Source organism: Rutidosis leptorrhynchoides, chromosome 10 (genome assembly GCF_046630445.1).
Source record: "Rutidosis leptorrhynchoides isolate AG116_Rl617_1_P2 chromosome 10, CSIRO_AGI_Rlap_v1, whole genome shotgun sequence".
NCBI lineage: Eukaryota > Viridiplantae > Streptophyta > Magnoliopsida > Asterales > Asteraceae > Rutidosis > Rutidosis leptorrhynchoides.
The window spans coordinates 66,014,375-66,037,583 of NC_092342.1; the positions used below are offsets into that span (position 1 = coordinate 66,014,375).

General features: G+C 38.5%; 1 protein-coding gene across 1 annotated transcript; it reads right to left on the reverse strand.

Moving 5' to 3' along the window:
- Positions 1 to 7,787: 7,787 nt before the first annotated feature.
- On the reverse strand, positions 7,788 to 17,582 carry LOC139872960 (MA3 DOMAIN-CONTAINING TRANSLATION REGULATORY FACTOR 2-like). The gene is made up of 4 exons (XM_071860892.1): positions 17,483 to 17,582; positions 16,490 to 16,693; positions 10,239 to 10,333; positions 7,788 to 9,806 (listed from the first exon to the last, which is right to left on the reverse strand). The coding sequence occupies exons 2-4, from the start codon at positions 16,569 to 16,571 to the stop codon at positions 7,971 to 7,973; spliced, it is 2,013 nt and encodes a 670-aa protein (XP_071716993.1). The 5' UTR covers positions 16,572 to 16,693; positions 17,483 to 17,582; the 3' UTR covers positions 7,788 to 7,970.
- Positions 17,583 to 23,209: the final 5,627 nt, after the last annotated feature.

Sequence of the window (23,209 nt, forward strand, 5' to 3'; positions counted from 1 at the left end):
GTTTTCTAGATGTTATATCATGCATAAGTGGGAGTTTGTTGATTTAGTGTGCACGTCATAATACAAAACTATACTACCGATTATGTACAGGCCTATGGGGTCACACACTTTAGCATTTAGACACCATTATTATATATTGTTGATATATAATTATAACCTATAGTTCAAAAAGTATAGTTTAATTAAATAAGATTTAATTAAATATAATATATTCAATGGGCCACTGAACCACTAAATATTTAATGGGCATATTTTGAATGGGCTTATTTTATATTTAGGTTGAATAAGAATATTTATATATTGTCTTGGCCGTAGTTAGATGAAAGTATTACAAATCAAATTGTTTGAGAAGATAAAAAAATTAGCCGTCATTGTTTTGAAAGTTTTTTTCGTTGATTTGCGAATGAAGAAAAAAACAAGTCCTTCGTCAGTTCGTTGTGTTTTTGCACTTCAATTAACAAATATTAAAAGGAGTTTGGTATGCTTTTGGAATATGTGGCAGATGATAAAAAAGTTGATCTTTAACAAGTATTAAATTTGTTGTGTTGGTTGTCTGTGGTAATATACAAGTGCAATACACAATTAATATACGATCAATATACACGGCATTAAAAGACGGCCAAGACAGTTAAATTGTCTCTTTTGTTTTGTGTTGGAGACATAAACAAAAGAATTAAGAAAAAAAAGGTTTCTAACTTTTCATTATACAATATATGATATTGTTTTTCGGGTTATATACGGACTAGCATTCGATTGGTGTTGCTCGACGTGCTGTGTGGATCAACCATAGAGATATTCATACACTTTGAATATATGTTTCAATATAGACGTGGACAGTTGCTACTACCGTTCTTGCATCACTCATTAAAGGTATATTTAAACTCCTCTTTGTGAATTTATTAGTTGACAATTATTAGTGGTGTAATTGGAACTTGTTGAGAACCGTTAATCGTGTGAAAGTTTATATTAAAATAAATTATGTTTATTTTAATGTTAATAAAAGATGTTTATTAATGAATGAAAATATATTTATTTTATATCGTTCCGCTGCATTTATAAAATTTAAAAGTCCACACGATTTCCATCATCATATTCATTTGAACCCCACAAAAGACCTATCCAATTGCTATCAACGATTTTAAGTTTTGTTTCTTGTAATGCCAAAAAATAAGGTTTTTCTTTTTGAATTAGCTTTTTAACATCCCCGAATTTACTTTTCCGGCTATCAATCCGGAAACCCCTCAAATTATGAGATAAAATCTTCATTATTAAAAATATAGAATTCGAAATAATGAAAAGGATAAATCTTACTGAGATGAGCCTTTCTTCTTCCATTTGAGTCCTAATTTGCTCCCAAATTCTCAGACCCCATCACTGTTTATTGAGTTGTTCGAAATACCCTTATTTTTTGAGACTTCCTGGGATGAATTTGCACTCGATGTTGAATTGGATGCCCTTTGTGCACAGGAGGTGAAAGATGACCGAATAGGGTGATGGTCCGGATTTCAAGCCACATTTTTGATATTCATCATCCTGGAAGAGGTCTTCCACCTTCGGATGTTTGACCAACAACAATCTTTCTTGCTTTGTTGTTGTTGATGGCGATTGTTAGTCTGAGAGCATTTTCTCTTTTTTACCTTATGAACCCCAGCATCAGGTGAAACATTCGATGTATGGTTATTATTCATTTTAGGTGAATCAGGCCCCAACTCCGATGGCCCACACTTGGGGTTATTTGGTGGATTTTTATTTTCGATGGAGGCCTGTTTTTGAGAAGAAGGCCCAGCACGACAAGGCCCAAATGTAGGCGAGTGAATTGGACTTTTCCCATTTTTGCCACCGAAGCTACTTTATCTAATGGACATGGGGCAATTGGGGTTGAATGGCCCACATACGAATCTGGGACAGGCCCAATTGTTGGGCTTGTATCTACACGAAAGTCCATTTTTGAGTCTGGTGACACATCATGATTTTTGAGGTCGTTACATGGGGAATCAACAACAGCATTAGGGTTTTTGGAAACATCACCACCGGAATAGTTGCATGCCTCATCATTACAATCTTCTTGGAAAAGGTTCCCGATCCCAAAGCATTCAGACCCTTTGTCTTCTGCAACCAAAGGATCTTGGTTATCTCCGGCAGCCGTAGAATGATTCATTCTGGTATCCATTCTTTCTGGGTCGTTGATGTTGTTTAGGAGATCATCATCATCTGACTCGAACTCCTCATCCATAATGTTATCATCTTCTGAGTTATCGAACGTATCATCAATAAACTCGTTTGTGTCGGCATCATTACTTGAGTTCGCTGGACATTCTTGACATTCTTCAAGTTCATCGAATCTGACTGGGACTGCATCTGAACTAATTGTAACTTTTACGTTAAAAACATGATTATCAACTTTAACTTTAACGAAACCTTCATCACGTTTTGAAGTGGAATCAATAAGGATTAACGCTTTCCCGCAATCCAAATTTTGATGATCATTCGAAACAATGCAGTTGCTTAAATCCAAGACCTCTCCCCAAGTATTAGCAATCCTCATGAAGGTAACTTCATTCCAACATAAAATTGGTACCCCAATCATATCAATCCACACCAGTTGTTTAGGGCTCTTGAAATTCATACCCAATATACTAACATTTGAGCACCATTTATGCAATGAATGTTCTTTATTCTCGAGAACTCTTTCGGCCTCAACAAAAGAGTTGAATACTAAAACCATATCCACACCGCCAACATACTTAACATCACAACTTGTTAACCCTTCACATTTGCACAGCTTTGCAAATTGAGGAATGAGATTATAATCACGGACTGACCCAACTAGGAATCTTTTCGTGAGATGGCGGTTGCATTCGGTAAGATTTATGTTAACCATATCCATGATATTTGACTTATTATCATGAATATGATTAATGACGTTACGAAGATCTTTATTACCTAGTTTTTCTCTTAGGTCAGTGAAATTGTTTTTCGTTACATCATTGTAACCCCGTGAGTCACGATACGCATTGGAACCTTCGTGAACCCTTACATTCGACATCTGGAAGTTGTTACCTGCATCTGCTCTCACCATTTCACCTCTTTTCAATGCTTTATAAAACCCAATAGGGTTTTCACCGAATCGGATGTTTTTAAGTCTTTCCAGTAACCCATCTTCATCCCCAACGTTGCAGAACCTAGCATAAGCAAAGCGTTTCCCATTCCTTAGGTGTTTCCCGACCATGAACACATCTCTAATGTCCCCAAAACTTTTGAATGTCTTCCAGAGTTTTGGAACATTCCAATCATCCCCGAAATTAAAGAACATGTAGGATGTTAAACGGACTTCGAATAACCTAGTTAACCGATCTTGAAATCTCCCGTTGTAGCGCTCCCGATCTCCAACCATGCCAGCGTTTGTGAACCCTCTTTCTCTCTCTTCACACTCTCTCTCACACACTCACCCATTTTACCCATTATATCTAAAAAAAATATCTTGTCTTTTTTATGATTAACATCAAGTGTTAATAGTTTAAGTGTCTTTTGACAAAGTATGCGGACCAATATAATATGGGATGGTTGCAAGCATCGTTTAAAAGTTGTAGTCGTACTGTTTCACTGTCACTTACATTTGGCATAATAAATGTCCCTCAAAGATCAATTTTAACGCGGCGTCAGAGGGGTCCCGTCAGACAAGCTGGCGACGGGTGACGCCCCCTGACGCCTCTAGTGGGGCGTCAGCGGTGACAAATTACGGGCGTCAGTGAAATTTCCAACGGATGGTAACAATAGCGTCAGTGCCATGTGTCGATCAGTGGTTGGTCCGCGTCCCAACGGATACTTTGACCGGTTTTCCGTTTTTTTTAATTTTCGTAAAATTTATTTATTTACTCATTTTTGATATAAATATCTCATATTTATATTCATCTTCATCCACACACATATCTATCTATTCATATCTCCATCTATCCATTCCTATCTTCAACTTCAAATTTTTTTTTAAATCTATAAATAAACTATGTCGAATCCGAATCAACGACCACCAAATCCAAATGATTTTGGCAACCCGAACCAAAGACCACCATATCCGAACGAATATGTTTCGTACACCGATATATTGAGGTACAGATCATATATAGGTCAAGGTTCATCACACCCGAGCAACTACAACAAATTCCAATTGTTTTGCCACAACATCGTCCATTGACACCCGAAGAACAACATCAAGTTTGGTTGCAACAAAACGCACTTTTTGAACAAGCCGCAATTTCCACACTCCGCTTACTCCGGTCACTCCGCGTCCCGAAACTCCGCGTCCGGAAAGTCCGGTAACTCAAGTTGATATGATGCCAGAAACGCAACAACGTAAACAACGAAAACATAAAAAAGCAAGGTAAAATTTGATTTATTTTTTACGTATACCGGTATATGTATATGTATATATTTGTATTAATTATGATTTTTTTTTTACATATTTCGGTATATGTATATGTATATAGTTCGGATATATATAGTTTGATTAATTATGTTTAAAGAATAGAATATTTATGTTAATTATGTATATATATAATATATGTAGGTACCGAACAAGTTCCGATTCAAAAAAAGTGCACACTATGGACTACCAAAGAAGAAGAGTGGTTGGTGCAATGTTGGATCGATTCGTCTCAAAATTCCTGAAAGGGAAATTCGCAAAAGTATGAATCGTTGTTGGGTACGGTTTATAAGAAATTTAATAGCAACAAGCACGGGTGGTATAGAGGCGATGACCAATTGTCCTTAAAATGGAGAAATATCAACAAAAATTGTTCGGAGTTTAATGCCGCTTACAACGAGGCCTACGAAATAGGAGAAGCGGAGAGAGTGATCTCGATGTTGATAATAGAGCCCATGAAATCTATATACTAAATACCAAAGGGAAAAAATTTAATATGATGGATGCTTGGCGGTTTTTGAAAGATAAGTCGAAGTGGTACGTTCCCGGCACGCGTAGTCATGTTTCTTTAGATGCCGACGATGAAGAGTTTGATGTTCCACTTTCTCAAAACGATCTTTTCGAGAATGATCCTTTTCCAAGGCCAATGGGGCGAGAACGGGCAAAAAAGAAGGCTCGATCAACAAGCACCGACACCGACAAAACTCGTTCTTCAACTCGTTCATCAAAAGCGGATGAGGCTTTGGAAGCTATTTCAAAGTCAAAGGCGGATAGATCATCCGGTATTGCCTATGCGAAAAAGGAAGAAACGCTCCGAACCGCTTTTCAAGGAGCTAGCATTTTAGCCATCAACCCCTCGGCAATCGATGACCAAGTCCGGAAACAAATGATTGAAGGGCTTCAAAAAGTGTTCCTCGACGAATACATGTACTTGGTCGAACCAACGCCACCACCTCAAAACAACGACTCATCCGAAGACGAAGATTAGTTTTTAAGTTTTTTAAGTACCGAATATTTCTTTTTTTCCCGTATTATTCTGTTTTTATTAGTTTTTTTTATCCGAATGTATGTTTTTAAGTTTATTAATGTTTAAAATATTTTAGTGTTTATTAAATAATGTATTAAATTTAAATTGTAGAAAACTGGTGGGACCTATTTGACACTGGAGGGGGCGTCAGGGTTATTTGAGTGTCAAATGCTGACACTGCCACGTCACAGGCAGATTGCACTTTTTGGCCGTCACAGGCAGGGTTATTCATGGTCTAAGGTTAAGCACCATTTTCAAAATCTAATGAAAATGTGGATAAATAGTTTCTCCATAATTATTAAAAGTTTACTCAACTAAACTATTCCACATCCATGTACTAATATTGAAAAAAAAAAAAAAATAGAAATTTGAAAGATAAGCTATGTACTACTATTGAAGAAAAATACAAATTCGAAAAATAAGGTAAAGTCCGAAACATCAACCATCTACTCAATATCCTTGTGAAAAGCATAATTCTTTTCTTCACATTTTGTAAGAAACCGAATGAATGAAGTGAAGATCAGAGTCAAAATATGTCACAAACTTTGCTATTGATGTTTCGGCAAAGTGTGTTTGTCGACAGCTGGGGCCTTGTGTAGGAACTTGACTCCACAATATATTACGAGTTGGCATTACATCGAAAGCATGTTAAAAGCTAAACATAAACATTTGAATATGTCGAATAAGCTAAAAAAAAAAAAAATTAAGGATGGCCTTTTAGTATTTCTTGAATAAAAATATTGGATGTGTGACAAAAGGTGTTAGCGTTGTTTTAATCAAAGGTTTATAAATGCATCCTTTTGTGTTGGAGTTTCTTTGTATGTAGAGATAAATCATAAAAGTAGCTTAATTTTGCTAAGAAATGGTTAGGATGCGTTTGTTATGTAATAATGTAAGAATAATTATTAGAAGAGTGTTACCATATATATCATGTATCATGTATTATTGGCACAAGTTGTAATATTTAATTTTGTAATTGTAAATTGTAAATCCATATGGTAACAAAATGAGTTTACAAGTTCAATTCGATTCTGTAAATCTAAAATATTATTGCGTTTAGCCACCATTTAATTATTGTTATACTCGTAATCAAGTAAAAAGAGAAAGAATATCAATATCGATTTGATTTTGTGTAATATAAACCATGTTATTTGGATGAATGATTTTAATACCACATCTAATACAATGAAAAATCAAAAAGCAAATAAAAATTTTAAAACATTCAATCTTATGACTCTTATAACTCGATAATTTGTGCAACTATATAAAGAATAGGCGGTGATCATAAATCAAAAACTACAACCACGCTTAATAATAACCTAAATTCACAATGACTCTTCTTTTGCTTAGTTTCGTTGCACTACTTTCAGTTACCATGGTTCATGAGTCTAATGGCTTTATGACCAGGAAGCATCTTTCGTCCGAACTGGTTCAACAGTTGGCTCATTCTAACACGAACCTAGCAGCTTCACATGATTTGCCTTACTATATACACCGAGTAACAAAATTTTATAGCCATGAAATTCCAACCGAACCACGGCTAGGTGTAAACAAAAGAGAGGTCCCTACTGGCTCTAACCCATTACACAATCAAACTCCGCCACTACACAAGCCACCACGACCAGCTACCGAAGATTATAGCCCTGAAATTCCAACCGAACCATGGCTAGGTGCCAACAAAAGAGAGGTCCCTACTGGCTCTAACCCATTACACAATCAAACTCCCCCTCTACATAAGCCACCCCCACTACCAACTACCGAAGATGCGAATCCAACTGAACAATTGGCTTGAACCCACCGCACCATGTTGCCGGGAGACAAGTGAGCATTATTCAAGAACCGGTTTATTAATTTATATCGTTTGCTGCTGTTTATTAAGTATTAAAAGTTTGATCTAGTATGTAATGATTAACATTTATAAGCATATTGCTCAGATTTTTTTCCTAGCTGGTTTGATTTCTTTAATTTGTTATTGGTAATGATAATGATGATGATGATTTACAATCACCAAAGTACTGTATCATCTCTTTAATTGAATCGCTTTAAAATCATATTATCGTAAGAATTATCATTAGTAATCTCAAAAGTATTACAAATTTTCATCTTTAACATCTTACTAGACGACTATATCCTTCCGAAACATAAGTTCTAACGATAATGAACAATGCAGGTAGGATCTCCGGTGGCGGAACATAGTGTCACAAAGGGGTATCCGCCCCACTGGATTTAACTAGAAAAAAAATTACACTAAAAACAAATTACTAAAAAAAATAAAGTTTTTTTTATTGTTTACAACCATGAAAATTTTATTAAATTTTTACACCCGCCCTATCTGTATCAAGTTCAGCGGATCTGATTAAGTTAAACGTCCAAGTGACATGAAGTTAAGTAAATTTAAACAAATTTAACCCGTGTATAAATAGTAACATATCATATTCATAACTTCTTCAATGTAAGAATCATTTTATTCCCAATTTTTTTTTAAAAAAATATACCATTTTTCTAACTAAAACTATAAACATCTTAAGTATGATACCCGTTGTTCACCGTCATATGTGACGCTCTCTTGAAACTAAAAGACGAATCCAACCATCCTTCAGCTTTAGCCCTATCGACAAGCGATCCAAACTGCGTTTTAGCGTCAGGTACGTCCAAAGTCAAATCATCGAGCGATTCTGCAACCCTAACGAACCCTTTCGCCATCTGAATCTGCGTTATAATTCCCGTAATAAAACACTCTTTAAGAAGCCTCCAAACTCTATCATTCTTCCTTTCGATAACAATCACTAACGACTTCTTCACAACCTCATGATGATAGAACGGCATTCCCAATTCCGTTATGCATCGACAAGCTTCTCGTGTGTCACCACCCGACTCAAATTCCTCTAAAAGTTTACCGATTTGGTCCTTAACATCTTCAATTGCCCACCCGTTTGGGTAACTACCTCTCCCGCCCCAACACCTTAAAATCCGTTCGCCTGAAAGGCGAGCGTTCAAAAGCGAACGGGCCATTTTCAACACTTGATTCCCAACGGAATCGGGTTTTAAAGAACCACCCCCGATTTCTTCTAAATGTAACGGGGCTAGAACATCATCTACAACCGCTCGAGCTAAAAACATAGCAAGATCTTCTACAACAATCGGATTATCGAGGGCAATATCGTCCGCTGAATGTATCAACATCGTGAACCCATTAACGACATCATCCGCCGGAAAAAATAAAGAAGATAACAAAACCGACGCCATTTCTTTTTCTCGTTTCTTTCGCTCCATCGCTAACATAATCAACCTTTTAACAAAAATAGCTTTTAATTCGGGTGTCGAAGAAAGATTCTCCGATTCTAAACAACTATTTACTTCCAAAACGTCACCCGTTAGAAAATATTCTTGGATTATCGATTGAGCTTTCGCTTTAAACGCCTTCACTATGCTATCTTCCACCAATTTCTTATCACAAAACGACACTTGTTTTAAAGACGAAGCACATAACCACCCTTCTGATGCAGCTTTCGAGATCAACGACTGTAACAATTCTTTAGCGCTTGGTATATCTAGTGACAAGTCATCAATACTATCAATAATTCGAGTGAACCCTTTTGAAATTTGGCTCGAGTTTATCAAACATTCTTCTGAAGCGGTTTTCAATAAATCAAGAAGCTTGCCCTCCGCTTTTTTCCGTTCCATCGCCATAACAATTGCACGTTTCACTATTTCATGATGAAAAAACGGGACTTTTAAATCATGAATACATCGAATCGCTTCTTTTTTATCGCCACTCACCGTATACTCCACCAACAAATTATCAATTTTCTCCTTCACATCATCAACGGTTTTATTTCGACTACCACCCCACCTTCGTTCAATAATTTCGGCATGTAACGTGGCCGAAAGATAACCCTTATCGGCTCGTTTAATTACATCAATACCCTTTGCTCCATTCGGAAATGCATCCATTTCTTTTTTCAAAAAAGCGGGCGGTAGTATGTCATCTACAACCGCTCGAGCTACAAACACCGCTAGAACATCTACAGTATCGGGAATATCGACAATTAAATCGTCTGCGGATTCAACGAGGTTAACGAAACCTTTGTAAACTTGACGGGGATCGATGACATCAGCATAGAGAGACGATAAAAGAACTGCAGCCATTTCTTTCTCTTTGTCGTGACGATCCATAGCCATTGAGATGAGTTTCTTCACGAAATAGTAGCTGTAGTTTGGCATTTCGAGTTCTTTTATTTCATTAGCAGTCGAGATGACATCATCAGTGGCAAAGTATTCGTCGACTATAACTGCAGCCTTCTTCTTGTACTGCTCAAATCTCGAACAAACTTTTTTAATACCGTTAGTTTCATTCTCCTGAAACATTAGAATGATAACATTTCAAGTTAGTTCATTCATTTACTAAAATAATCCAATTATCCACAAAATATTAGTTTGTTTAATTAGGTACAAGAGACTTAGTCATAACCGGTTAATGTCAGAATCACTACAATTTGGGCGATATTGTGCAGCTACTGAATTAGATGGGTCAGTTTTTTAAAAATGTGTCCAAAATTTAGATGGATTTAAAAGTCGTTTAAACGCATATTCATGTCTACAGTACAAGCTCCTAATTTTTTTTCTTTTTCTATTTAGTTTTGATTCTCCCTTATTTAAACACGTTTACATTTTTCCATCTTGTCCAAAGCCCATTTCCAATGTTGTTTTCGTTTTTGGGTGTTATATTAAAAAAAAAAAAAAAAAAAAAAAAAAAAAAAAAAACACACAAAAGAAGAAGAATGCACATACCTCACTAGTACTATAGTTTGGGTCATTAGCATTAACAAAATGATTATCATTCGTATCAAGTAATGCGCCACACGTTCCTTTCCCACCATAATCACCTGCAAAGAGACATCATTGCTATAATTTAGTAACAAAAATCATTTCAACTGCTTTTTCGCAACTATTTTGGGATGCAACGCTTTCTTTGTGGGAAAACTTAAGATAAGATCTTAACCCAATTAACGCGTTAGAGATAAAACATAATAACCCAAACTGAATTGTCCAGCTTTACAAAATGTACGCTCTATCCCTTTTATTCCTACATAACAAGTATACATGTGTAACCATCACTATGGGCCTCCGAGTTCCTTGCAAGAGGTCTCAAGTTCGAATCCTGTTTAGGACGAATATTTAGTGGTAGCCAGGGATAGGTTGAAAACAGCCAGGGAGTAATCATGTTGGGCTGTGTAGTATGCCCGAACAGGGAAAAACTTTTCAAAAATAAACCAATATACATGTGTGGTTGTGAGGATCGCATAGCCCAAACACAATGTCCTGCAATATAAGTCCAAGAGTCCATCCTTTTCTAAAACCAATTGGTGATAGAGGGACTTCCTCTTAGACTTATATACATACATTTGTTTTATCCCATGACCGATGTGGGACTTTGGTTTGCACCCTTACAAACCTCCCCTCAAACCTAAGAGAAGTGGTGAAATACAAAGCACGACTTGTAGTCAAAGGATTCCAACAGAATAAAGGGATTGATTTTGACGAGATATTTTCACCAGTAGTCAAGATGACTTCAATTAGAGTCATACTTGGATTGGTCGCAAGTATGAACTTGGAGCTTGAACAGATGGATGTAAAGACAGCTTTTCTTCATAGAGATTTACATGAAGAAATTTACATGGAGCAGCCAGAAGGTTTTGAGGTTTCAGGAGATAACCTCGTATGCAAGCTGAAGAAAAGTTTGTACGGTTTAAAGCAGGCACCTAGGCAGTGGTACAAGAAGTTTGACTCGTGCATGGTGAGTCACGGGTACAAGAAAACTGCAGCAGATGAGTGTGTCTACATTCAAAAGTTTTCTGAAGGAGATTTTGTTGCTCTTCTACTTTATGTAGACGATATTTTGATCATAGGAAAAGACGCAACGAAGATCAACCAGCTGAAGATGGAACTCTCTAAGTCTTTTGACATGAAAGACTTAGGACAGGCTCAACAGATTTTGGGAATGCAGATAACCCGAGACAGGAAGAATAAAAGGTTATGTCTATCTCAGGAGAAGTATATTGAACGAGTGCTTTCACGTTTCAATATGAACAATGCCAAACCTGTTAGCATTCCATTAGCTAACCATTTCAAGTTAAGCAAGAGTTCTTGTCCCTCATCCAAGGAAGAGATCGGGGAGATGTCGTCAGTACCATATTCTTCAGCAGTTGGAAGTTTGATGTATGCGATGGTGTGTACAAGGCCCGATATTGCTCATGCAGTGGGAACGATGAGTCGTTTTCTCTCGAACCCCGGGAAAGAGCATTGGGAGGCGGTAAAATGGATTCTCAGATATCTTAAAGGTACAAAGAATCTATGTCTTTGTTACGGGGGAGCTGATCCAATCTTGGAAGGCTATACAGATGCGGATATGGCCGGAGATCCTGATAGTAGGAAATCTACTTCAGGATTCATTTACACTTTTGCAGGGGGAGCTGTTTCATGGAAGTCAAGACTACAGAGGTGTGTTGCATTATCCACAACTGAAGCAGAGTATATTGCTGCCGCAGAAGCTGGAAAAGAAATGTTGTGGTTAAAGCGTTATCTTCAAGAATTTGGAATCAAGCAAAAGGAGTACAAGGTATATTGTGACAGTCAAAGTGCTATAGATTTGAGCAAGAACTCCATGTACCATTCTCGTACAAAACATATTGATATTCGCTATCATTGGATACGCGAGGTAATTAATCGACAACTGTTGAGACTAGTGAAGATCCATACAAAGGAGAATCCTGCGGATATGTTAACAAAGGTGGTGACTCGAGAGAAGTTGGAGTTATGCACACATAACTGGAATGTTTGTGGATTCGGCTGGAGGGGGAGAATTGAAGATTTCCAGCCTACAATCTAGAAGCCCACCTTCTAGATATTCAAAGTAGGCAACCTTGACAACTCATATGGAAGTAGCAAAGTTGATGACGATGACGGCCGCCAACCTTCTCCGTTCACACCATTCCACCGCCATAGAATTTTTATTATAAATAGAGGTGCAAACCTCAGTTGTAAATCATCCCAAATCACTCAGAGAAGTGTAATCACAACCTAGAGAGTGTGTGTGAGTTTTGAGAGTTTTTTTTTAAGAGTTTTGTAATACTCTGTAAATCTATTCTTGTTAGTAATAGAGTTGTTTTTCTCTCAAATTTGTATCTCCCAACGTCCAGGAGATCCTCTCTTCCTAACAAGTGGTATCAAAAGCTTGGTTAGAGACGTTGGTTGAGTTTTTGGGTCTTCTGAAGTTTTCTCAAAATTCAATTTTGAGTGTACCATTGGATTCGTCTCGTCGAACCGAGTCCAACGCAAAAATCGGCGACTTAAACGGAGTTATTACGAGCCCAGAAAACGCGGTCAAAGTTTGGTCAACTCGCCGGAATTCTCGCCGGAGAAGACGACCGATGCCGGAATTTTCGCCGGAGAAGACGATCACTGTAGCAATTCACTGTAGCAGCTGGCGGCACTGCAGCAAGTCACTGTAGCATTACTGTAGCAGTACTGTAGCAATTCTGAAATTTTACAATTTGGTCCCTGAAATTTTCAGAATTTCATTTTTGGTCCCTGAAGTTTATAAAAATTATAATTTTGCCCCGTAAGTGGAATTTAAGCCGCGAAGTGTCTATTCCACCATTTTCAACCATTCCGGACGTAACGGTGATCTCTGTTTTCTACAATTCAACCCCGTTTGTGTTGAAAAATTATTTGTAAGGCGATAATGTCCACAAAAGAGTCAACATCATCTTCCGGAGCTATGATTATGCTGACAGCCACAAACTACACGCTGTGGAAACCTCGAATGGAAGATCTCCTCAGCTGTAAGGATTTGTTCGATCCTATTGAATTGAAGGGTATAAACCCTGATTCTGCCAAAGAGAAAGAGTGGAAGAAATCAAACCGAAAAACTATTGGTCAGATCCGTCAATGGATTGATCATAGTGTCTTCCACCATGTTGCACAAGAGACAGACGCATATGTCCTCTGAAAAAAGCTGGAGGACATGTATCAGGCCAAGACTGCTAGGAATAAAGCCCTGCTGATGAGTCAACATGAAGCTCAAAAGTGGAACTTCAGTTGCCGAGCATACCAGTGAGTTCCAGAGCTTGGTCAACCAGTTATCGTCTGTAGAGATGCCGCTTGGCGACTAAGTTCAGGCGCTACTGCTACTTAGTTCCCTTCCCGATAGTTGGGAAACGCTGGTAGTAACACTCAGCAACTCAGCCCCGAATGGCAAACTTACCATGTCAATGGTCAAGGATGCCCTATTCAGTGAAGAGGCAAGGAGAAAAGACATGGGCACAGATCAGACCCATGCCTTTGTCACAGAGAATCGGGGGAGACAGCGAATGAGTAGCAAAAATAAATGGAGAGGCAGAAGCAAGAGCAGGGGCAGGTCAGGGGCAGGTCAGCTGATGGCAGAAAACCAACATATAAATGCCATCATTGTGGATTAGAGGGACATATGAAGAAGAACCGCTATAGATTGAAAGAGGAACAAGGTCAAAGCAGTTCACAGCCGAAGAATAAGGGTGGAAAAGCATTAGTGACTATCTCTGGTGATGTAGCTTATTATTCAACCCATGATGAGACATGCCTTCACATCTCACGAGAAGAAACAGAATGGGTGGTAGATACTGCAGCTTCCTACCACGTAACTCCATACAAGGAATACTTCACAACATACAAAGCTGGTGACTTTGGAGTTGTGAAGATGGGAAATTCCAGTTCCGCTGAGATTGTCGGAATTGGAGATGTCAGGATAAAGACAAGTTCCGGGAGCACAATCACTCTGAAGGATGTCCGCCATGTGCCAGATCTTCGGCTGAATTTACTTTCTGGGATAGCTCTCGACAAACAGGGCTATGATAGTCATTTCAGTAAAGGCACATGGAAATTGTCAAGAGGCGCTATGATAGTCGCTCGAGGACACATTTGTGGCACACTGTACAAGACTCATGTGAAGATCTGCACAGACAGTATTAATGTTGCAGAAAAGGAGGCTTCAAAAAACTTATGGCACCAGAGACTCGGTCACATGAGTGAGAAAGGGTTGTCTACCCTAATAAAGAAGGAGCTTATCAATGTAGACAAGGATGCTGCACTAGATCCTTGTAATCATTGTCTGTTTGGTAAGCAGCATAGAGTCTCGTTTAATTCCTCTTCAACGAAAAAATCAGAGTTACTCAGTCTGGTACACTCTGATGTTTGCGGTCCCTTGGAGGTTGAATCAATTGGCGGCAATCGATACTTTCTGACGTTTATCGATGATACTTCTCGAAAGGTGTGGGTATATTTCTTACGGACGAAGGACCAGGTGTTCGATTACTTCAAACAGTTCCATGTCATGGTAGAACGTGAGACAGGAAAGAAGTTAAAGTGTCTTCGATCCGACAACGGCGGTGAATACTCTTCCAGGCAGTTCGATGCCTATTGCAGATCATATGGCATCCGACATGAGAAGACGGTCTCACGTACCCCTCAACATAATGGTATAGCAGAAAGAATGAACCGAACAATCATGGAACGTGTTCGGAGCATGCTCAGTATGGCTAAGCTGCCAAAGCCATTCTGGGGATAAGCAGTCAGAGCCGCTTGTTATTTGATCAACCGATCTCATCAGTACCACTGAATTTTGAAGTTCCGGAGAAACTTTGGTCTGGAAAGGATCCATCATACTCTCACTTAAGAGTATTTGGATGTTTGGCGTACGCACATGTATCCAAGGAGCTCAGGCAGAAGCTGGATGCAAGGACCACTCCATGCATATTCATAGGCTATGGAGATGAAGAATTTGGATACAGATTATGGGATCCAAAGGAGAAAAAGGTGAACAGAAGTAGGGACGCGGTGTTCCATGAAAGCCAGACAATAGAAGATATTGAAAAGCCCACAATATCTCAGAAGTCAAATGTTGCTGCTCAGGTGCCAGAGGCAACAACGGAATCATTCATGAGAAATGAATTTTCAGTGCAAGAAGAAATGCCAAAAGTAGAAGATAATGAGGAAAATGACGGTGCTGAGCAGGGGGAGCCACAACCCCATCTGCCAGACGTTCCAGCACCATCACAAGGTCAAGATGATGGTGGATCTCCTCAGAATGTTTCAGAAGTTCGTAGATCTGAACGAGGTCGGATTCCATCGAGTAGATATCCAGAATCCGAGTACCTTCTACTTACTGAAGATGGAGAACCGGAGAGTTTTCATGAAGCAGTAACTCATAAGGATAAAGAAAAATGGTTGCTCGCAATGCAGGATGAGATGGATTCTCTGCAGAAAAATCAAACTTATGAGATTGTAGAACTTCCACGCGGGAAGAAGGCACTGAAAAATAAATGGGTGTTCAAGCTGAAAAAGGATGGACTCTTGGACTTATATTGCAGGACATTGTGTTTGGGCTATGCGATCCTCACAAGTGGTATCAGAGCTAGGTTATAGCCCCGATGTGGTGGACGGCGCAGTAGGGCGCACCCCTGAGCGCACGCAGCGACGTGGCGCACCCCTCGGTCTTGAGCAGCGATGAGTGGACCCAGCTCTCGTTCGAGGGGGACCCTGGCACGATGAGTTGATCCTGGAAGCCTTGTATCGAAATCTCCCTGCCCTCCCACCAGGTTGAGAGTTCCGAGTTGGCGGCGGTAAAGGTTGGATCCAGACTATCGTTGGAGGAGAGGCCTAGATGGACTTAGGTTTGAGGGGAGGTTTGTAAGGGTGCAAACCAAAGTCCCACATCGGTCATGGGATAAAACAAATGTATGTATATAAGTCTAAGGGGAAGTCCCTCTATCACCAATTGGTTTTAGAAAATGATGGACTCTTGGACTTATATTGCAGGACATTGTGTTTGGGCTATGCGATCCTCACAGTGGTCACTAATAAAAAGTAAATAAATAAATAAATAGAAAACTTTGGTCAACCCAACCCACCATCCACACCGTCTCATCGTTCAGGATTTTACCATATACGGTTCACTTGTGCTACGATTGAATCAAAATACCGATTCTCTTTCCTTCGACTAATACCTTTTATGAGGCTCCCGTTGACCACAACTTTGGTATGGTCAACTGTTGAGATCCGATTTGCAGTTTCTGAAGGCTGTTCCATTTCTACGTAATTCTTCAAAAAGAGAGGACGCTACAACCACCGTAAAATTGAAGCCTCCTCTCAAAACTTCAACTACGTTTATTAAGGCAAGTTTTAGCCCGAATTCAATCTCCTGCACATATCTAAGGTCCAAATTATCACATTTAGAAAGAAAAAATGGTCATACAATAACTAATTATTGTAACAAATAATATAAGTTTTTAAACTACTTTAGATATTAATCCAACAACTATTTGAATTTCAATTTGCAATAATAGCTATGATATTCCACATTCACACACTGCCCAAATCGTTCTAAACTTAACGAGGAATTGTTATAAATAAAAAAAAGCCATCATTCGATACATAAACCTGCGTTACGAATAAAAAAAAATAACAAAACTTATATCTAAATCAATGTTAATCTATCTAACTAGTTATAACTTTTAACTAATGATCCAACTATTCCATTTTAATTCTTCAGATTACAGTAATGGAAATTAAAGACATTATTAATATTCTTTTATCATAACAAAGATGAACATCTATCGATCAATAACTACAGCAACAAACTAATTAAAAAAAAAAAAAAAAAAAAAATTACATACAATTAATCAAATACCACACAAAAGAAATTAATACATTGAAACCTGAATTACCTGCCTGCTTATTAAACATATTTAATAGTAGTCAATCAAGAAGTTTCTTGAAACAGAACAACAAGGGTGTAGGAGATTAATGGTTAATGGGGTCCATTAACCCCAAAATAAAAAATTAAAACTTTAATTCAAAGAAACCATTTTTTTTTTTATTTTTTTTTTTTTTGTGTAAAATGAAAAGAAATGATTGAATAAACAGATCTTATTTAAGCAAATTTTGAAACAAGAGATAAAAGAAGATTAGAAAATTTTGAAACAAGTACGAGAAATTACCGGGTATTGTATTGCATTGGAGATGAAAAGGGGAAAGAGATTTTGAGACACGAGTTTTACTCGAAGATTAAGGAACCTAAAATTTGTGGCATAAAGTACCTACTTTCCCCGACATACAGGATAACTAACTAACATGGAACTTTTGTTTGTACTTTTTATTTTTAAGAGAAATCTAAACTCTAATAAACTTAGCATATTTAATATTTATGGGGAAGGTGTGTAATTACAGAAGTGACCTTTTAGAATAAAGAATGTTGATGAACAATCCCTGGATGTGCTCTAATGATACAATTGTAATGTAATGTAATATTTAGTTTTTCGGGGTTGTCATTGGCATCTTGCCGGTGGTCCGACCACTTCCTCATTTTTCCTTTTTATTCACGTTTTCGTGTTGTCCCCTGGTTCTCTCATCGTTCTCCGACGTCTTAAAGAGTTTCCGTTTGTTTTTCTCATTTTCCGACTACCATACGCAGGGGGCACACACGGCATCGAGTTGTGTCGGTGGTGAAGGTCAAATTTAAGGTGCTTTAAAACTCCACTTTGCGATGTTTCTTTTGTTCTTTATGTTTCTTCGTTCTTCCGGTCACTCACTAGCTACACCTTTCCCTCTAAACCACTCCCACAAGCGACAAGTAGGAGGGTGAACTTCATGCTTTGTGAATGTTTGCGAGCGATGATTTACGGTTGGTTTATGTCTCATTGACAGTCGTTGGGTTTTCTTCTTCTTATTTCATTTTCCTGACGAGCTTGCCGAAGTTTGGTGCTTGTATTCAATGATCTGGATTTTGTTTTGAATGTGTTGGCTGATCTCACACTTTTTTGTTATCTATCGTGTCTGCAGTTCAGATTTCGTACCCATGGTCGTGTTTGCATTTTTTTCTTTTGCCGAAATTTCCTTGTTGTAGACCTATTTGTAGCGGTTTCCCCTATGTCGCTGCCTATTTTCTAAGACGCTACCCCCTTCTTCTTTCTCTACTTGCTTTATTTTGTTTTTTTAGTGGGTTGTATTGTAACATCCCGTTTTTCCCGTACGTATCGAAAGGTACATACTTAATCATTTGTACGTTTATAACTCGTTAGCTTACGCGTAAATGTATGAATATATATATATATATATATATATATATATATATATATATATATATATATATATATATATATATATATATATATATATATATATGTATGTGTATACTTGATATTGTGTGCATAAGCAAGTCTATATATGAGTTTTGGTTAGCGTTAAGTCTTGTGAAGCTTAGATACGATGTTTAGACGTATATCGGAAGCATGAACGAATTGTAAGTCATGTAAAATGATTTTTGGTTTAAGTGTTGTCGAAGTGTCCAGGCAAAGGCAAATGTCGCGCCGCGACAATCTGGGCCGCGACGCGACATATAGAGCAAACCAGGATCAGAAAGGGACTTAAGAAGGGTCGATTTTCCTTTGTTACGTCGCGCCGCGACGAATTGGCCGCGCCGCGGCAGTCCTGCTGGACAGAATCCGGTTCTAGCTCAAATTAAATGACTTTAAGGGGCAAATTGGTAATTTGGTGTATAAATCTGATGGGAGCATTAAATCCCAACCACACACCCATTTCATTTAATTTCTTTTCCCTTTTCGTTCTATTTTCTCTCCCAAAACTCAACACCCATTTAGATTTAAAGTGAGATTTGAGAGTGAAGGATTGAGGGTTGATCTTTGGAGCAAGAATTAAAGTTGTTCCTCTTGTTTCTAGCTACGCGTTGATAGTCTCGGTAAGTTCCAACTCTATGTTTTAAGTTTTAATTGATTAATGGCTAGGGTTTTGGTTACTAGAGACTTGTATGACCCATTTGAGGGTAAAATGGGTGAATTTGGGTTATGTTGTTGTAATGAAACCCTAATGGCCACAAACTAGGGTTTTGGTCTTATGATTTGAGGTTGTAAGTGTCAAATGGTATTGCTAGTCACTAATACACTTTTGGATTTATGGAAGAAGTGTTAATGGGTAAGTTTGACTTGACTGAGAGGCTAAGCAATTTAAAATGGGTTAAAATGTACTAGTTGACCTAGTTTGGGTAAAATGGGTATGAATTACCCTAAGTTTGTGTTAATTGAAGTTGGTAGACTTTAATGCAATAGCTTTAGTGGTTAAAGTCGGGTCTTGGCCATTTAAGGGCGGTATTGGTGTGATTGAGTCATTTAATGCGAATTGGGTCATTAAATGCTCAAGTAAGTGTAATGTGGTTAATTCCACTAGTTGGTGTATTGAATGTGTACTTAATGAATTAGGTACATTGTCTTGAAGTTCGGACGTGCATAATCATCATCCTTGTGTCAAGGTGAGTGGAATAAGTATACATGTACGTATATGATGTGTTTACTTGTAGAAATGGATATGTGTTGTCCAAGTTAGTGATATATGCGTTGTACGCTAACGGTTTTAAGAACGAATATATGTTGTCCAATTTAGTGTTATATGTGTTATACACTAATGATTTATGAATGGATATGTGTTGTCCGATTTAGTGTTATATGTGTTGTACACTAACGATTTTATAAATGGATATGTGTTGTCCAAGGGTTAGTGATATATGTGTTGTGCACTAACGGTTGTTATGAACACCAATGGGAAATTAGAGTACCATTCCTTTTACGATTGGTTAACCGTGGTTGTACGAATTGTGCATTAGCATACTTAAATATGAACTATATGCTTTTGTTATTGCTAGCTCAATGTGAATTGCGGTTATTGGTATATGTATAATGTTTTGCATGATTGTCGAATTGCTAGCTTGTGTACGGTGTTGTGTAAGTGTTTGCAAGTAGATATATTATATATGTGTATGTATAATTATTGCATTCACTAAGCATTAGCTTACCCCTCTCGTTGTTTATCTTTTTAGATGCAGGTGTGGACAAGGGCAAGGGGGTTATTGGGCACTAGGTGTCCTTGTTGATGTTATGATGAAGCTTTTGGAAGTTGACCTACGTTTTGGGTAGTTTAGTCCCAAACCATGCTCAAGGGGTCGTTTAGATTATAAACTATCATTTTTAGTTGGTCAAACTTGTATCACATTCGTTAATGGACTTCGTGTCTTTTTGTAAACATTAAACTCGTAGTATGTTTTTAACGAAACGTGTGGAATGGTTTACATATTTAATTGGCGCGTAAATGTGTATCATTACAAAAAAAAATTTATCGTATGGAATACGGGTTGGGTTGTTTCAAGTGGTATCAGAGCATGGTCTAAGGGATTTAGGCGACTTGAGATAGGTGCCTAGACTTAGACTTTATTGTGCATGCGCTTTTATGCGGGACTTGTAGGACTTTGGGTCAAATCGGGAACTGTTAGTACTTTGGTTTATGTGAACTAACCTCGTGCTAATTGAATTGTGTTGTGTTTAGCAATCATCAAGCGAGATGGACGTTGTACTAGCGAGTTAATGCGACGTGTTCACGTAACAATGATTAGCTACCATTGTTACGGGTGCAAATCGTGTCAAACAAGTAATGTACGACGATTGTTGAGTAAGATGGAGTAGTGTGGGGTATACGTATATGCATACGTGTTATGTCCTTTTGTTTCGTTCGTTGTTTAATCTTTTCCGTTTTATAGAATGAAGATGAGAAACGGACACGGCACCGAAAATGGGGGTACGAGTGAGGGCGTTGAGTTCACGGCCAAAGTTGAGGCCATCTTTAAACGTCAAAAGGCGGAGTTCCTCGAGGATGTTAAGAAAATGTTTCTAGATACGATTGACGAGCAATTAGTCAATGTAGTCAAGGAGCAAGTGAAGGCCATTCATCAAGAGGATAATGTGGGGAGACGGGACTTCTTTTATAAGAATTTTAAGGATTCTCAACCTCCCACCTTTGAAGGTGAACGAGACCCTCTCAAGAGTGCCTGATGGATCTCCGATATGGAGGGGGCTTTCCGTACTTGTGAATGTCCTCTTGATAAGAAGACAAGGTATGGTTGTAGCATGTTAAGGGGTGACGCCAAGCTATGGTGGGATGCGAAAATCCAAGTTTATGGTGAAGAACAATGCATGGATTTCACTTGGGATGAATTCAAGGTAGAGTTTTTCGATGAATACCGAACTTCGGCCGATCTAACTAGGCTTAAGGACGAGTTACGTTCCTTGAGACAAGGGTCGATGGATTTGAACACTCTCAAATTCGTGTTTTTGTCCAAAACCCAATTTTGCCCGGAGTATGTCGGGAACGATAAGATGTTGAAGGAAGATTTTTATAGGATCTTGAATGATAATTATCAAGAGAAAATTAGTGTGAACGTGGTGAAGAGCTTTGATGAATTGTTCAATATGGCGAAGGGTTTTGAAGCGCTTGTGTTGAGAAAGAATAGTTTTACTTTTGGAAATAGGAAGTTCGAGAATTCGAGTCAATCGAGCTTTTCCAACAAAAGGAACAAGAAGGGCTCCTAAAATGTTAATAGTGGGAAGAAAGGTGGCTCCAGTGGTCATGTACCCACTTGCTATACTTGTGGGCAAAAAGGTCACATCTCTCGTGATTGCCCCAACTCACCTTCCACACCCAAATTTACTTGTTTTAATTGTGGTAAAGAAGGGCACAAGAGGCCCGAGTGTCCCGAGTTGCGCAATGATAATGTTAAGCGGTTAGAAAAGGCGGCGGGTACGGCTAGAGGTCGAAATTATTTGATGACCAATGACGAAGCCAAACAATCAAACGAAGTTGTCTCAGGTACTTTCATGGTTAACTCTAATCCGGCAAGGATTCTATTTGATAGTGGTGCAAATTTGTCTTTTGTGTCACCTCGATTTGTACCTAAACTTAATAAGCTATTAGCTAAGTTAAGTCGTCCGGCAGAAGTCGAAATAGCGGACGGCAAGACGGTGCTAGTGGTTGACGTATGTAAAAATTGTGATGTTGTGTTTGGTGCCGAAAACTTTAAAATTGATCTCATTCCTATGACTTTGGGCGATTTTGATATCGTTGTTGGTATGGATTGGCTCGATCGAAATAGAGCCGATATCGCATGCCACGAAAAATCTGTTCGAGTGAAGACCCCAAGTGGGGAAGAGTTAGTTATTCACGGTGATAAGCGTAGGAGACTTGTGCCGATATGAACTTTTGCACGGGCACGTCGTTCTCTTGTTAGTGGTGGCATGGCTTTTCTTGCCCATGTTGTTGATACTCGTGACGAGCCACCACATATTCGTGAAATTCCGGTGGTTAGTGAGTTCGAAGATGTTTTTCCGGATGAGTTACCGGGTGTTCCGGCGGAAAGACAAGTAGAATTTCGCATTGAGTTAGTTCCGGGAGCTACTCCCATTGCTAAAACTCCTTATCGTTTAGCGCCGACGGAAATGCAAGAGTTGTTAAATCAAACCCAAGAGTTGCTTGAGAAGGGTTTCATTCGACCGAGCTCCTCGCCATGGGGTGCTCTGGTTTTGTTTGTGAAAAAGAATGATGGAAGTATGCGGATGTGCATCGATTATAGGGAGTTGAATAAAGTGACGATCAAGAATCGTTATCCATTACCTCGGATTGACGATTTGTTTGACCAACTCCAAGGTGCAACGTATTTTTCTAAGACTGACTTACGGTCCGGCTATCATCTAGTGCAGGTCCGTGAGGAAGACATAGAGAAAACGGCTTTTCGAACGCGTTACGGGCATTTTGAATTTGTAGTTATGCCTTTTGGTCTTACGAATGCACCGACGGCATTCATGGATCTTATGAACCGAGTGTGCCAACCT

Bases quoted from the DNA above. Each gene is read 5' to 3' on its own strand.
- LOC139872960 (XM_071860892.1), bottom strand. From the start codon at position 16,571: ATGGAACAGCCTTCAGAAACTGCAAATCGGATCTCAACAGTTGACCAT. The intron at 10,334-16,489 runs GTATTAGTCGAA...GTCTCTTTGCAG, and splicing joins CAACGGGAGCCTCATAAAAG to GTGATTATGGTGGGAAAGGA. The intron at 9,807-10,238 runs GTATGTGCATTC...CTAATGTTTCAG, and splicing joins CAAACTATAGTACTAGTGAG to GAGAATGAAACTAACGGTAT.